The sequence below is a fragment of the Motacilla alba genome, chromosome 2 (genome assembly GCF_015832195.1).
Source record: "Motacilla alba alba isolate MOTALB_02 chromosome 2, Motacilla_alba_V1.0_pri, whole genome shotgun sequence".
Taxonomy (NCBI): Eukaryota; Metazoa; Chordata; class Aves; order Passeriformes; family Motacillidae; genus Motacilla; species Motacilla alba.
Window position 1 is genome coordinate 146933328 of NC_052017.1, and position 12648 is coordinate 146945975.

Genomic DNA, 12648 nt, shown 5'->3' on the forward strand with positions numbered 1-12648 from the left:
CCTTTTTGAGAAGGTATCAACATCCATCAGCACACAGAGCTCAGAGCTGGGCACACACCATCTAAGGGTAAAAAAAGGATTATTGCTTTTGCACTGAGAGCACAGAATGGTAGAATCAGCAGGAGGTGATTAGTGCCAAAAAGAAATGGGTTTTATATGGCAAATTAACATGGAAAGTGATTTAACAGATAGAATTAAATCAGAGACAAAGGTGCAGGTTCATAAAACTCCCAGTCCTACCCTTGTAAAATCAAAGATAAATCTCCAAAAACACTAAATCCCATGTAATCACTGAAAATTCCTATTCTCTTAAAAGGGAGCTGGATTAGGCCTCTAATTAAGTTCTGTAAAGTCTGTTTGGTCCAGATGAACAACTGAGAGATGGACAATGTCCAAGGAACAACTCTATGACATGGTCTCAACATCCTCCACTACAACTTGCCAACACAACTGCTCCTGCTGTTACCCTTCAAACACTGGAGTAAAGCTATTTTTGCCTGTTACTGCTAAATGCATTTTGCCTTTGCCTAGCAAAAAAAAGCAATATCACATCTAATCTCACAAGTTCCCAGTGAGCCAAACACAAGATACTGTCCCTTGAATTCTTCCTGAGACCAACAAGGGCTTTCCATTATTTACAAATCAAAAGCATTTAGAGACAATCATCTTTATTTTTTTTTTATTTAAAAGAAGGAATGCCCTGTCACTATTATGTAAGAAAAAATATACATCCTCCTATTTATACCCATCTTTACCAAGCATTCCAAAAAATAGAAAATCCTATTCATGCAGGTAATTGCTGCACAAAATAATAATAATAATAATAATAATAATAATAATAATAATAATAATAATAATAATAATAATAATAATAATAATAATAATAAATAAATAAAATTAAAATAACAAAATACACTCTCCTATTCCAACAATTTTTTCCAATTTATCCTAGGAATTCTGCTTGCAAATTGTTGGAACAGTTGAAAATTATTAAATTAAATACAGTTAAATTAATATGATTATTTGCTTTTGATTATTAATTCCATTGCTAGTTTTTCTTGTGTTTTTATTATGCATACCAGTTTTACAAAGTGCATGCTTTTTTTTTTTTTGAAATTTTGAACTGGCAAGCTAAAATGATCCATCTTCTCCTGCCTTTTTTTTTTTTTTAATGTTAATACAATCTAAAATCTAGCATTAAAAAATTTACCATGATACACCTGGTATATTGACTGCTTATGGCGCATGCTTCTCTTGGCAAAAAAAAAAAAAAACAAACCAAAACAAATTGGCTCCCCTCCCACCCTCCCCGTTCCTTTTGGAAGCAATCTAAAAAAGCAGGCTGGAACACAACTGCTTCAAGGGCAAAAGAAAAAATAATACCTGATGCTTTAATTTTTGTCACATGGCACTGGTTGTGGAATTGCACACACACACACGCACACGCACCCGGCACTCACACAGGCACACGCACACACACTGCAACCTGCTCGTGAGGAAAGAAGTTTGTTAGGTCAGGAGTGCCAGTGGCACATGAAGGCTCCCAGCTGTGTGTGCAACTTTGGATTTGGTACCCACTTCACGTCACCTTGAATCCTCTGACATCCACCAAGGGGGTAATGTAAGGCATACTTTGCTGGAACAGTAATAATCCATGCTTCATGCTCAAGAGCTGAGTCTCAGAGGAGGACTGGCTTGCTCTACTCCCTTTGGCCTCGCTCCGTCTCACTCAAGGAACAAAAAACCCAAAACAACAGAGAACTGGGAAAAACAAGGAAAGCAAAATGAGACAAATCCCTTTAAATGGACTTTCGCCGTTTCATCAGCCTGTGGTTATCTGTAAAGCTGTGCAACCCAGGTGAGATGGAGCTGACAGGAGATGGGAAAAGGCTGTTTTTCAATGTGCTTGGCGAGATCTCCTCTATCTTGTAAGAGATGGAGTGAAAGTACTGGGGGTTCAGCTTCGAGCTGAACGAATTTTGGTGGGACACCACCCGGCTGGTGTACTCATGGGACCTGTAACACATGCAGGAACAAACTGACTGAAGGTCTGTTACTTCGGCCTTGTACCGTGGCCGACCATGCTGGGAGTCCTCTTGGATGTGGATAATCATGCTGTTGCGGTTCCCTGCCAGGGACGCCCGTTCCTCGGCATCCCTCCTCTCATCCTCACTGTTCATGGTCAAGAACCTGAGAACAACCAGATTTAGAAATGCCCCAATGACTGTCAACCCCACTAGAATGTACATAAAGCTAAAAGCCACGTAGAGAGGCTTCTTTTGAAGGGCCCCTTTGGTCTGCAGGGCCACATAGTCTCCAAACCCTATCGTAGTCAATGTTATAAAGCAGTAATAGTAAGCATGGAAAAAGCTCCATTCCTCGTACTGGGAAAAGGCTGCTGCTCCAATGCAGAGTGTCCCCATGCAGGAGAAGAAACCCACAGTGACCATGTTTTCCATGGAGACCTCGGTGCTCCTCATGCCACAGCACTTTTTGATGCGTTTCAAGAGGTACTTGACGAAGGTGTTCATGCGCTCGCCCAGGCTCTGGAACATGACGAGTGTCAGTGGGATCCCCAGCACTGCGTAGAACATGCAGAACGCCTTCCCCGCATCCGTCCCTGGGGCAGCATGTCCGTAACCTGGGAGGGGGGATGGAAACACACCACAGTCAGCAGGGCAGGGGATGGCCACGGTTCCCCCGCCACACGAGCCATGCATATCGCTCTAACGCCACAGCCAGATCCAAAGCTGAGGGGACACTGCAGTCACACCATCTTCCCATGTCTCCTCACCCACGCCCCGTGTCTGAAGTAAACAAGGCACAGAACAACAACGTTCATGCAGGAGTGGGAAAGGTGAAAGAATGAGCAACCCATTCTGCCTCAATATTCTACCTCAACAATGTAGAGTCTCCTAAACAAGGTTATATCACATTGATTACCTGAAGAAATTTCAGGTCTGTTCAGTGTCACAGGCAAAAGTGGAAACTTTGGAAATAGGTGGACTTTCCCAGTGTTTTTGAGAGTAGTTGGTGTTGCTCTGTCCCAAAACCAGAGTATAGTGATGGTATCCAAATTTTGTGTCTGCTGACAGCATGGAGTTAACAACATCCACAGGCCCACCAGCCAAAGAAATTCCTTTTAAACGCTCCCATATTGAATAAGCCTTTCTCCTAGACACCTTATGAAAGTTACTCATTGCTGGAACACCACAGGAATTTAGGGATTTAGTGCCCATTCTACCTTTACTTACTGGAAGAATAAACAACTTACCAGCTTGTGCCATAGTTTTACAGCTTTGACAGTTAGTATGGAAAAGGCAGTTTCATCAGGATGTTAATCTAATCCAAGAATAGAGGATGTACCACATTTCATAGCATAGTTTTCAGATGGTAAAATCATGGCTAAGCCTTTATTCTAAATCAAACCATAAGTGGGGGGCTGTTTGGGTTTTAAAATTATACCTTCTCAGACTACATTGCTTTAAAAATCTACATTTCTTACTGAGAAATTAAGAATTAATTAAAATTCTACTTCTTACTTAGCTGAGATTTTAAGAGACTGTACCAAAGTCTCCAAAATAAGATGGCTGGGACCCACTTGGCCTTTGTGTCCATTCACCATGCAGGTACCACTATCTAGAGTCCCTTTACAGTCAGTGAACAGAACTGTGTACTTCACAAGGGCAGTTCCTGTTGTGTACACAGAGATGTCTAAAACAGGTCAGCAAGTTATTCTCAGGAGACAACTATTTCTCTAAAATGATTATAATAGAAATCTTGGGACAGAACTCTGTTCAAGATTAATATACCTACATTTATGTATCTGCATGTGTTCTATGTGTCCAAACTCCTGTTACTATCAACAAAAATTCTATGAAAACAGGCAATAGTGAGTAATTTCACTGACCATCCCAAGTCTGGCAAGAAGAAATGACAGTTCTGACTGCTCATTGATCATGTTCATTAGGTCCCCATTAGACTGACTAGACATCTGTTGACCACAGAAGAATTTAGACACCCACAGCACTGGCAGACAACTACCTGTAAACAGCCAAATGAAGATATCCTAATCATGACAGTCACCTTGAGTGACTGCCTCCAGTGCAGCTGCCTGTATTGGAGACATGGAGGGTTTAAATCAGTTTTCCAGAAAGAATCATCTGGCTTTATACCAGACCCCTGAGATATCAGAATACCTCTGGCTGGCAGATAAAACACAGGGCATTCAGCAGACCCACACTCATACAGATCTGAAGCTGGAGGACAGACCTGACATGAGATACCACTGAGGCAGGACCACTGAGGAGCCCTGCCCATCACCTTCAGACTCAGGTCATGGACGTACTTCTCTGAGTTTTTCTAGTTATTTTTCGAAAATGTTGACACTGCACACCTCCTCAATCTCCTCTGGCAAAAAATTCCAGAAGTTCACTATCTGCTATGTAAAAAAGGTACATTTTAATTTCAAGGATATCTCCTTGTTTCAGCTAGAACACCTTAGTGGCAGAATTGAAGTTCTAAATCTTTCTTATCTACCACCTTCATGTTTTCAGCTAAACTCAGCTTTATCTCTGCTCTCAGCTTTTTCCTGTCTAAACTGAAGCCACAGCCTTTTTAACTCATATAGTAGAAGTCACATTTCATTGACAATTTCTGTGTCCTTCTCTGGATCTTCTGTAAATCTGCCACACCAGTGTTGAGGTGCAGAACCCAGAATTCTGCCTTCCTCTCAGGATGGGGCTGCATCTCAGAGTCTGCCCTTTTACTAGAACTACAACACAAACACCAGGTAACCTTAAAAATGTAAAGCAAGACTAGACAAGGAAAATAAAACAGGAAAACCAGCAAGAATCCCCTTCAAAAAGCAACAGGTTCATTCTTAGGTCAGTTGGTATTTGTTGATGGATGGGTTGTAAAAACCACTTTACAAAAGAAGCACAAGACTCAAAATAGGAGATTCTTTTCCAGGTTATAGAGGAAAGAGATTCACCTGGTGTATTAAGCCAGGTAGTCTGTTCATCATAAAAAGCAGTTTCCAAGGAAAAGGAAGTATCTTCACCAGATTGATGCTGGGTTAGTTCCACCTGACTGTCCCTCAATAAAGGCTATAATTGCCTCTCATTACTAAGATCAGCTTTTGAACTACAGGGGTGTTAATTAAACCAGGGACGCCTTCTTATTTTATAAGTTTAGTTACAGATTATAAAGAGAAGGAAAACTTCAGAAAATGTGATTTTCCAGATGGTTGCAGAGATGGCAGTTGGTGAAAACAACTTATACTTTGGGTTCTAAAAAAATATTTGGGGTAAAAAAGATATCTTTTGATCTCACCATATCCTTCTCATTAAATATATCCTCAAGAAACAGTTTAAGGACATAATAAAACATTAATGTTATGTGCTTGTATGTTTTCTCACAGTTGAATTTCTAAGATCTGTCACAGACTTTGTAATTATTTATCCTATAAGATACAAATATATCCATATCCCTGTTTTACAGGTAGGGAAGCACAGACACCAGCAGGCTTTAGTTTCCCTCCAATTCACATACATAGACAGAAAATCCAGAAATTCTGACTTCTACTCCTCCCCAAGTCATACTCATGTTCCCCAATATCAGAAAAATGTTTCTTATTGTATTTTCACCATGAATCTGGGGTAAAGAAAGGACTTAATTCATGAAGCTGGAATATGACTCTACAAATAGATTAATGTATAGAGGATTAGAGACACATATTTATCCTATGCAACATGGCTTTAAGGCACAGACACCCGAGCCATTGCCTTAAACACTCTGAAATGAGGGGTGTGAAAATACACCAAACACCAACCTAACTCTCCATTACTTAATCATTGCAGAACCTACCCAGCACTGTACAGAGTAATACATGGAAAGCAAACTGCAGCAGTGCATGATCTCTGAAAGTCAGTATTTTTCAAATCTAACACAAACCATTGCCTTCTTAACATCAGAAACTGCCTCTGGGAAAAAGGGGAAGGTGAATTATGGCCAGAGAAAGAGGGGCACAAAGGAGCAATAATGCTGGGAAAGGACACAGGTCACAGAGTCAGTCTCCAGGTGGTTGGGTTTTACTTGCATCAAGTAGAGGCAGAAGCAGAAGCAACTGCCTTGGCAGAAGATTCCAGCTACCAAAATTCTTCCTGATTTCCTCTACACAAATGTCACTGCCCTTTAGCAGAGTACAAAGAGATGACTTTGTGCTATCATTAAGAAATTTAAAGAAAAACAGAAACATTAATGATGACATCAGGGCTTCTCTCTCTACGGTGGTGAAGAAGAAAGGTCAAAAAGAAGACCTTAGTACTGGGTAGAGGAAATGCATCCCTTGACAAGCCACAGAGCTGAGGTAAGAGTGAGAAAGGTAAAGATGGAGCTCTATACTGGATCACACCTGAACAAACACTGCCCATCCTACTCTAGTATAGTAACTGGTTTGCTGCGGTGCCACAATGCAGCAAAGTGACCATAGCAGGCAGCTTTGTCTGATGTTTAATGAGATATCATTTGAATGATCAAGGAAAGTCTAAATAACTCTCATTCTGATTGGAAGCAATGTCATTAGTACTCTCCCTCACTTTCAAAACCCCTCCCAGCTGCTTAGGCTTTCAAGACAGAGGATCTGGGCTGGCACCCAGAAGTAAAGCTTGGCACGAAGAAATGTCATGTTTCAGTGTTACTTCTGGACTGTGAAGCACCAATATACCACAAAATCCATCTCCTCCCAGTCATGGAACAGCTGGGCTACAGACACCAAGCAGAACTGCAGGAAGGTGTAGGCAAAGGAAGAAAAGAATCGCACTGTAAGGGGTAGCTCCAAATCAGTACTCTTTTGGGGTTTTCCCTGCCTTTGGTTTTTCCAGACCTTGTCCATTCTCTGATGAAAAACTCTCAAAGAACATGTGCACCTACATGTAATTCTAGAAGAAAAAAAAAAGAATTCTATTTTTGTTGTTTGCCAGAGTGTAGCTATAAAGGTCTGAATAAAAAACACTTAGAGCCTTCTTCAACACTTATTTTCCTATGGTGTCTTTCAGATGAGACACAGAGAGAAAATACTCATTACAATCTCTATGAGGTCCAGCTGGGGAACACCCCAGTACATTTCTATGAGCTGTAAAGAGACATTGTCCTGGTGTACCAGCCCACAAGCAAAATGTGCAGAGGAACTCCGTGCACAGCTACCCTGAACCGACAGCAACCACAAGGACATGGCTGAGGAAGAGCAGCACAGGAATGCTATAATTACATTTGAGTTTTCCCCCAAGAATTCACATACTCAGCTTCATTATTTGGTGCTCAGGGATTTCTTAAGCCAGTTTTTGCTGGGCTTAGTACCACAAAATGGATTTCTCTTCCATGAGCTTGGGCATTGTCCCTTCCATGTCTTTGACATCCTGTGGCAAGAAGGTTCATAGAACAACCATCTGTTCTCTAAAAAAACTGCCATTGCTCCTTTACTTCCCTTTCATTACTATCATTTGATGGCAATGGGATCTCCTCCTATTTGGAAGAGACCAGAAACAACTATTCCCCATTCCCCTTCTTTGTGTCATTCATGATTTTATAGGCCTTTTATCCCCAAAAGTGCCAAGTTTCATTCAGGCCCCAAGCAAGTACCTCTGACACTTTGCAGCCTCATGTGGACAGAGCAGCTTGCTTAGATCTACATCAGTGATTTCTGCACCACACTCAGCTGCAGGGTACAGACAGGTCTCTAACATCTGTCCTGTCCTCCAACACAAATTCCCTGAAATAACACTTTGCTTCTAGGGCAAAAAGAATTTTAAACAAATTCATGCTATTGTAATGATACAGACTCCTCAGAATAAGAAAATCTATAACAAAAAGAAAACATTATGGGAAAAAAAGATCCTGCATATACTCGGTGTGTTGCATCTACATAGTAGCCATCTCCAACACTGCAAGGCAGTATCTACTCTAGCAGACTAAACTGGGCTCAAGTTCTGCCAGGGGAGCTTTAGGTTAGATATTAGAGAAAAAAAAAATAATGAAAAGGAATGTAAAGCATTGTAACAGATTGCCCAGGGATGCAGTGGAGTGTTCAGAAAACCTGGGAATTTGGCACTTGGACATGGTTTAATGGTAAACATGGTACTGGTGCTGGGTTGACCATTGGACTTGATCTTAAATGTCTTTTACAACCTTAACAATTCTGTGATTCTGAGGATGAATTCCACCACCAGCCCATGATGTCCACACTCTGTCATCAGCCCAGCCCATTATGGCTTCCCCTGGAATAACCAGCACTGTCCTAGGCAAAGTCCATGCCTGCTCCACACATGGAGGGTAACACTGGCCAGATTCCACTGGAAGAAGCACCCTCCTGGTGCAGTACATGTGTTTACCTATTTCTGGCACTCGGTGTAACATCTCTGTTGTCCTCTGTGTCCTATAAAACACAGGTCCTGCTTCACTTAGCAGCACAGATAGAGCCTGCATGGGTTTTCTGAGTGTTCCTCTGCATTGGGCTCTGTCAGAGATTGAGAGAGGTTTGTCTCTAGATGTGCATTTGTACCAGGCTAATGTTAAAAAATAAATAAAAATTAAAAAAAAAAAATAAAACCTGTGGCAGTAAAGAGTTAGTTATAGGTCATGCTCAGGCCAGAGTGTATCTGCAGAGCAGCTGGGCCTGATTCATATTCACATTCAATGTGTAACAAGTCTTGGATGTCTTGAATCTCAAAGCAATGCTCTACATTATTCATGAGGAATGCTTTATTTCTCTTAGGAGGAGGTTTCTCCCCTCATTCATCTACACATCATTCATCCCCATGATGGGCATTTGGGCCAGGAAAGGAATTAACTTCTCCATCCCTGTGACTCAAACCCTTCTTACTCATGCTGGCAGCAGCCCAGGCCAGGAGATAATGAAGAGAGGATAATGGCACCTGTTCTTCAGATGGGCAAGTGTAATTCAGATTAAAACATCTTCCTGATGTCACACACTTCACATCAGAGGTTCATCTACGTCAGAGAAACCGCCACAAGGATCAGGCTGTGTCTCTGCTGGATTTGCTGCTTGCGCTTTCAGCTTTCAGCAGAGAGAAGAAACAACGTGGCCTTTGTGGTGCAGATGAAAAAGATTTTCAGGAGGGATCAGAGAGACACTTCATCTAAATAACTGGTAGTAGTAACTCATTCACCAGGACAAAGACTTTCTCCTGTAAGGTAATCGAGAGCTGCTGTTACCTGGATGAGAGCTGCTGTGTAGCTACACCATCCTCCTGGCACATGGGCACTGCTGACTGCACCCTCTTCTCTCTTCCATGTATCCTGCTGCTTTTCTCTTCAAACATCTCCAGGACCTCTTTGTTCTTTTAATCCCTTGTTGGTTATCTCACTGTAGACTTCTGCTGAACAATCTCTCTTAGTTTTGCACATCCCACTCCATCCTCAAAGACAGCCTCCCCTTCCATGCTCAAAAGACAGTCTCTAATGTCAGGATAAAGCATGGCACATGTCTCCCTACAGGAACACATAGCAATACATGATACTATCATCTCCTGTTGTGAAGACAGGGACATCACAGGAGAGGAAAAAGAATCTGACATGCCCAGATGCAACCTCAAATCCTAAATCCTTCAACAAGCTTGGCAGGGCCTCTCATCCTGGCTCATCCCTGGTCTGTTACAATTGGTTCCATGTCTTGGCTGCTGAAGTAAGGTCATACAACCTTGGAGATGGCACTCACTGCTTTGTTTTACATCAAACCTGCAGAAGATCTCCTATTTTGGTTGGCAGGGATGCAACAGGCTTCCACTGATTATTTTTCTCCCCACCACAAGGAAAGACTTCTTTGCTTCTTGATCTTGAAACTTCCCAGATGTTCAGGGAAAACAGCTTCAAAATCACTCTGATAGGAGAGGCAGGCGCAGGCAACACGCAGCAAGAAAACGAGGAGGAAAAGGAAGAAACAGGTTCTCTCTGTGATCTCTGGGATCTGCTAAGAAGCGGGTGAAGACACTGCCAAAGCCAGCCTTGCAGGTGGAAGGCCACTCATGCACATTGTGAGGTGGGACAGACAAGAGTTTGACCTCAGGAGCTGCTTCTGCAGCAGTGGTTCCTGTGAGCTCACCAGGGGTGCTGAATGTGCTGCCTGTCAGCACAGCCAGCAGCAGACCTGAAGGGCTCATCCAAAACTGATGAGACTGGTAACTACTGACTCATTCCTCTGCCACATTTCCTCACTCCCTCTACTATCCTGGTCTGCAGCCATCCCACATTATCTCCTTCCTGAACCTGAACCTCCTGCTCTGGAGCATTAGTGGTAGCATTTTTTTTCCCATAGCTTCTCTTCCAGCCACACCAAGTTGCAGTAAATATTGGTATGGTGGATGCTCTGCATCACCCCAAATGCCTTTTGGCATCAGTTCCCAGCCTTGACCATTACCAGATGTGGCTAAACCATGTTCCACTGGAAGATTCAACTGGTGGAAAAGTACCGAGAGTGCTTGGGCAACTGCTAAAGAAGATAGCCCTGAGTTCTTACAGCCTCGATGGAGCAGGAACTGAAGCTATCAACTGTAACAGCATTCTGGGCAGTCCTCTTGAGGGTGGAACATGGGAAAACACGTTATGTTTCTCACACTGACTGGAATTATAGGGATCCAAAGGCAGAAATTTAGTGACACACAGCCATGCTCATTTCTGATTTAGGGTAGGACTTCTGGTTTGGCTGGTTTCAGCTGGAGATCACATGCAATACAGTCAGGTGTTCTCTGTAAGAAGTCGACCCTCTTGAAGAGATTTCTTTTGGATTCTCAAAGGATCAAGGCAAATAATGTGTCCCAGTCCCTGCAAGGCTCTCAGTAAGGTCATGTTCGTGAGACACTTTGGATAATTGTGTTTCAAAGGTTCTCAGACTGCTTAGACTGCATTTCCCTCCTCGTTCCCTGCCTGGACTCCACCAGTAGCATGCACAAGGGATGGCCTCTCCTCTTCCCTGCTGGATGCGTCCCTGGGGAGGTGAGGACACAAATCCATTCAGTTCCTTGGGGCAGAGCAGTTGGAGGTGCTGCTTATTCAGCACCCCTCCTGTCAGAGACTTGTGCCCAGGTAGTTTCAACATTCCCCCAGGTAGAAAGACCTGGGGACTTCTTTGCTTCCCCTGGAAAAGGTCTTGTATTCCTCCTGGACTTAGACCCCAGCAGGACACAGCTCCTCTCCTTTGAGACCAATTGTTTCTGCAAAATGCAAAAACATTGATTTGGTCACATTTGGGCCTTTCAAACACCCACTGGGTTATGGCAGTAAGGAATAGGTTTATGGGTTTAAACCAAGGCTTTAAAAAACTTTCCTTTTTCTAATTAGTTCAGTGTTTTTCTCATTTCTTGGTATGGGTGAGCCATCTATATCCATATCTCTGCCCATCTGGTTTTCCTCCACGATAACTTTGAAGCTGCTCACCAATTTCCACCACTTAGAAGAAACTGTAATGTGAACTTGATAGTGATCTGTTCTGCTGGGCCTGCCATCTGGTCAATCTGTGAATACACATAAAAGGGCCTAAAAATCAACACACACATAGTGCAGTCTCAGCTGCAGCTGGGATCAGCTCCTTCTCTAGCCAGTTACTGCAAAGAAACAGGAGCTGGAGGTCCTGCAAGTTGGGGTGAAGTGTAGAGGCATGGGAGAGAACTGCAGGAATAAGATGTCTCCATCACCTTATAAAACAGCCTGTGATAGAAATCTGCCTCCAAGGATGAAGATGCAAGTCAGGGTTTAAAGAGAACTGGGAATGTTTCTGAGTTCACAGGAAACCAGGCTTGACTACTGCTGCTCATCAAGGAACATCCTGTTTCTAGCAAAAGACAAAATTTGGAAGATGTTGCTTTAAATTAAAAAAAACCAAATATTTGAGACATCTGTGTTTGCTTGTGTTTGTTATTGTTTTACTTTTAAATGTGAATATTTCCCCTTTTTTCTGTTTAAAATTTACACTATAAAGTGTTTTACTAAAAAAGTAAACAAGAGAAAGTGGAAAACTTCAAATGGCCCCATGAAATCACAACCTTCTTGCTCATCTATCTGACACAGAAGATCTGATTATCTCAAACCTCCTCTTGTTGAACTTACCCTCTATTTTGACTGCTTAGATAGGAGATGTCTGCAGTCCCTGGCAATTCTTTTGAATAAGTTAACAGAAGAGCTGAGGTAATTTCCACCTGGTTTACCACCTCCCAAGAAATCAAGGATGCCAGCACTCACCAGTTCATTTTGTACAGATAGAACAGTATCTCAGCTCATCCTTAAAATTTCCACTGCTTCAGAAAAGAGGCTGGAAAGAGAGGAGAGGTTCCTCTCCAGCTCTGTGAGGAGACAACCATTTAAGCAGCAGTGATTCTGGTGTACCAGATTTGTGTCTGGTGTACCATTCCTGACTCCTCCCAAAACCAACAGCAGCTCTCTGCTGGATTTCCAGCTGGGCAGCAGTTGACAGCTGACTTCTGAGTCAATATTTTCCCACGAGCTCTATTTTTGACTGTCCCTGCACTCTTTTCCTCCCCTTTCTCCTCTCTGCTTGGTTCTCTGAATCAATCAGAGAACTGACCTGAGGCTCACATCATATCTAGTCCCAAGACAAATCATGCCCAGAACAAGTTC

The 12648-nt window shown here is 42.5% G+C and overlaps 1 protein-coding gene across 1 annotated transcript in view; it reads right to left on the reverse strand.

Moving 5' to 3' along the window:
- Positions 1 to 1321: 1321 nt before the first annotated feature.
- The window catches only part of KCNK9 (potassium two pore domain channel subfamily K member 9), an 87403-nt gene continuing 76076 nt past the window's right edge, over positions 1322 to 12648 (reverse strand). The window contains exon 2 of the mRNA XM_038129206.1: positions 1322 to 2641. Within this exon, the coding sequence (XP_037985134.1) occupies positions 1800 to 2641 (842 nt within the window). The 3' untranslated portion in view covers positions 1322 to 1799. The remainder of the gene's footprint in view (positions 2642 to 12648) is intronic.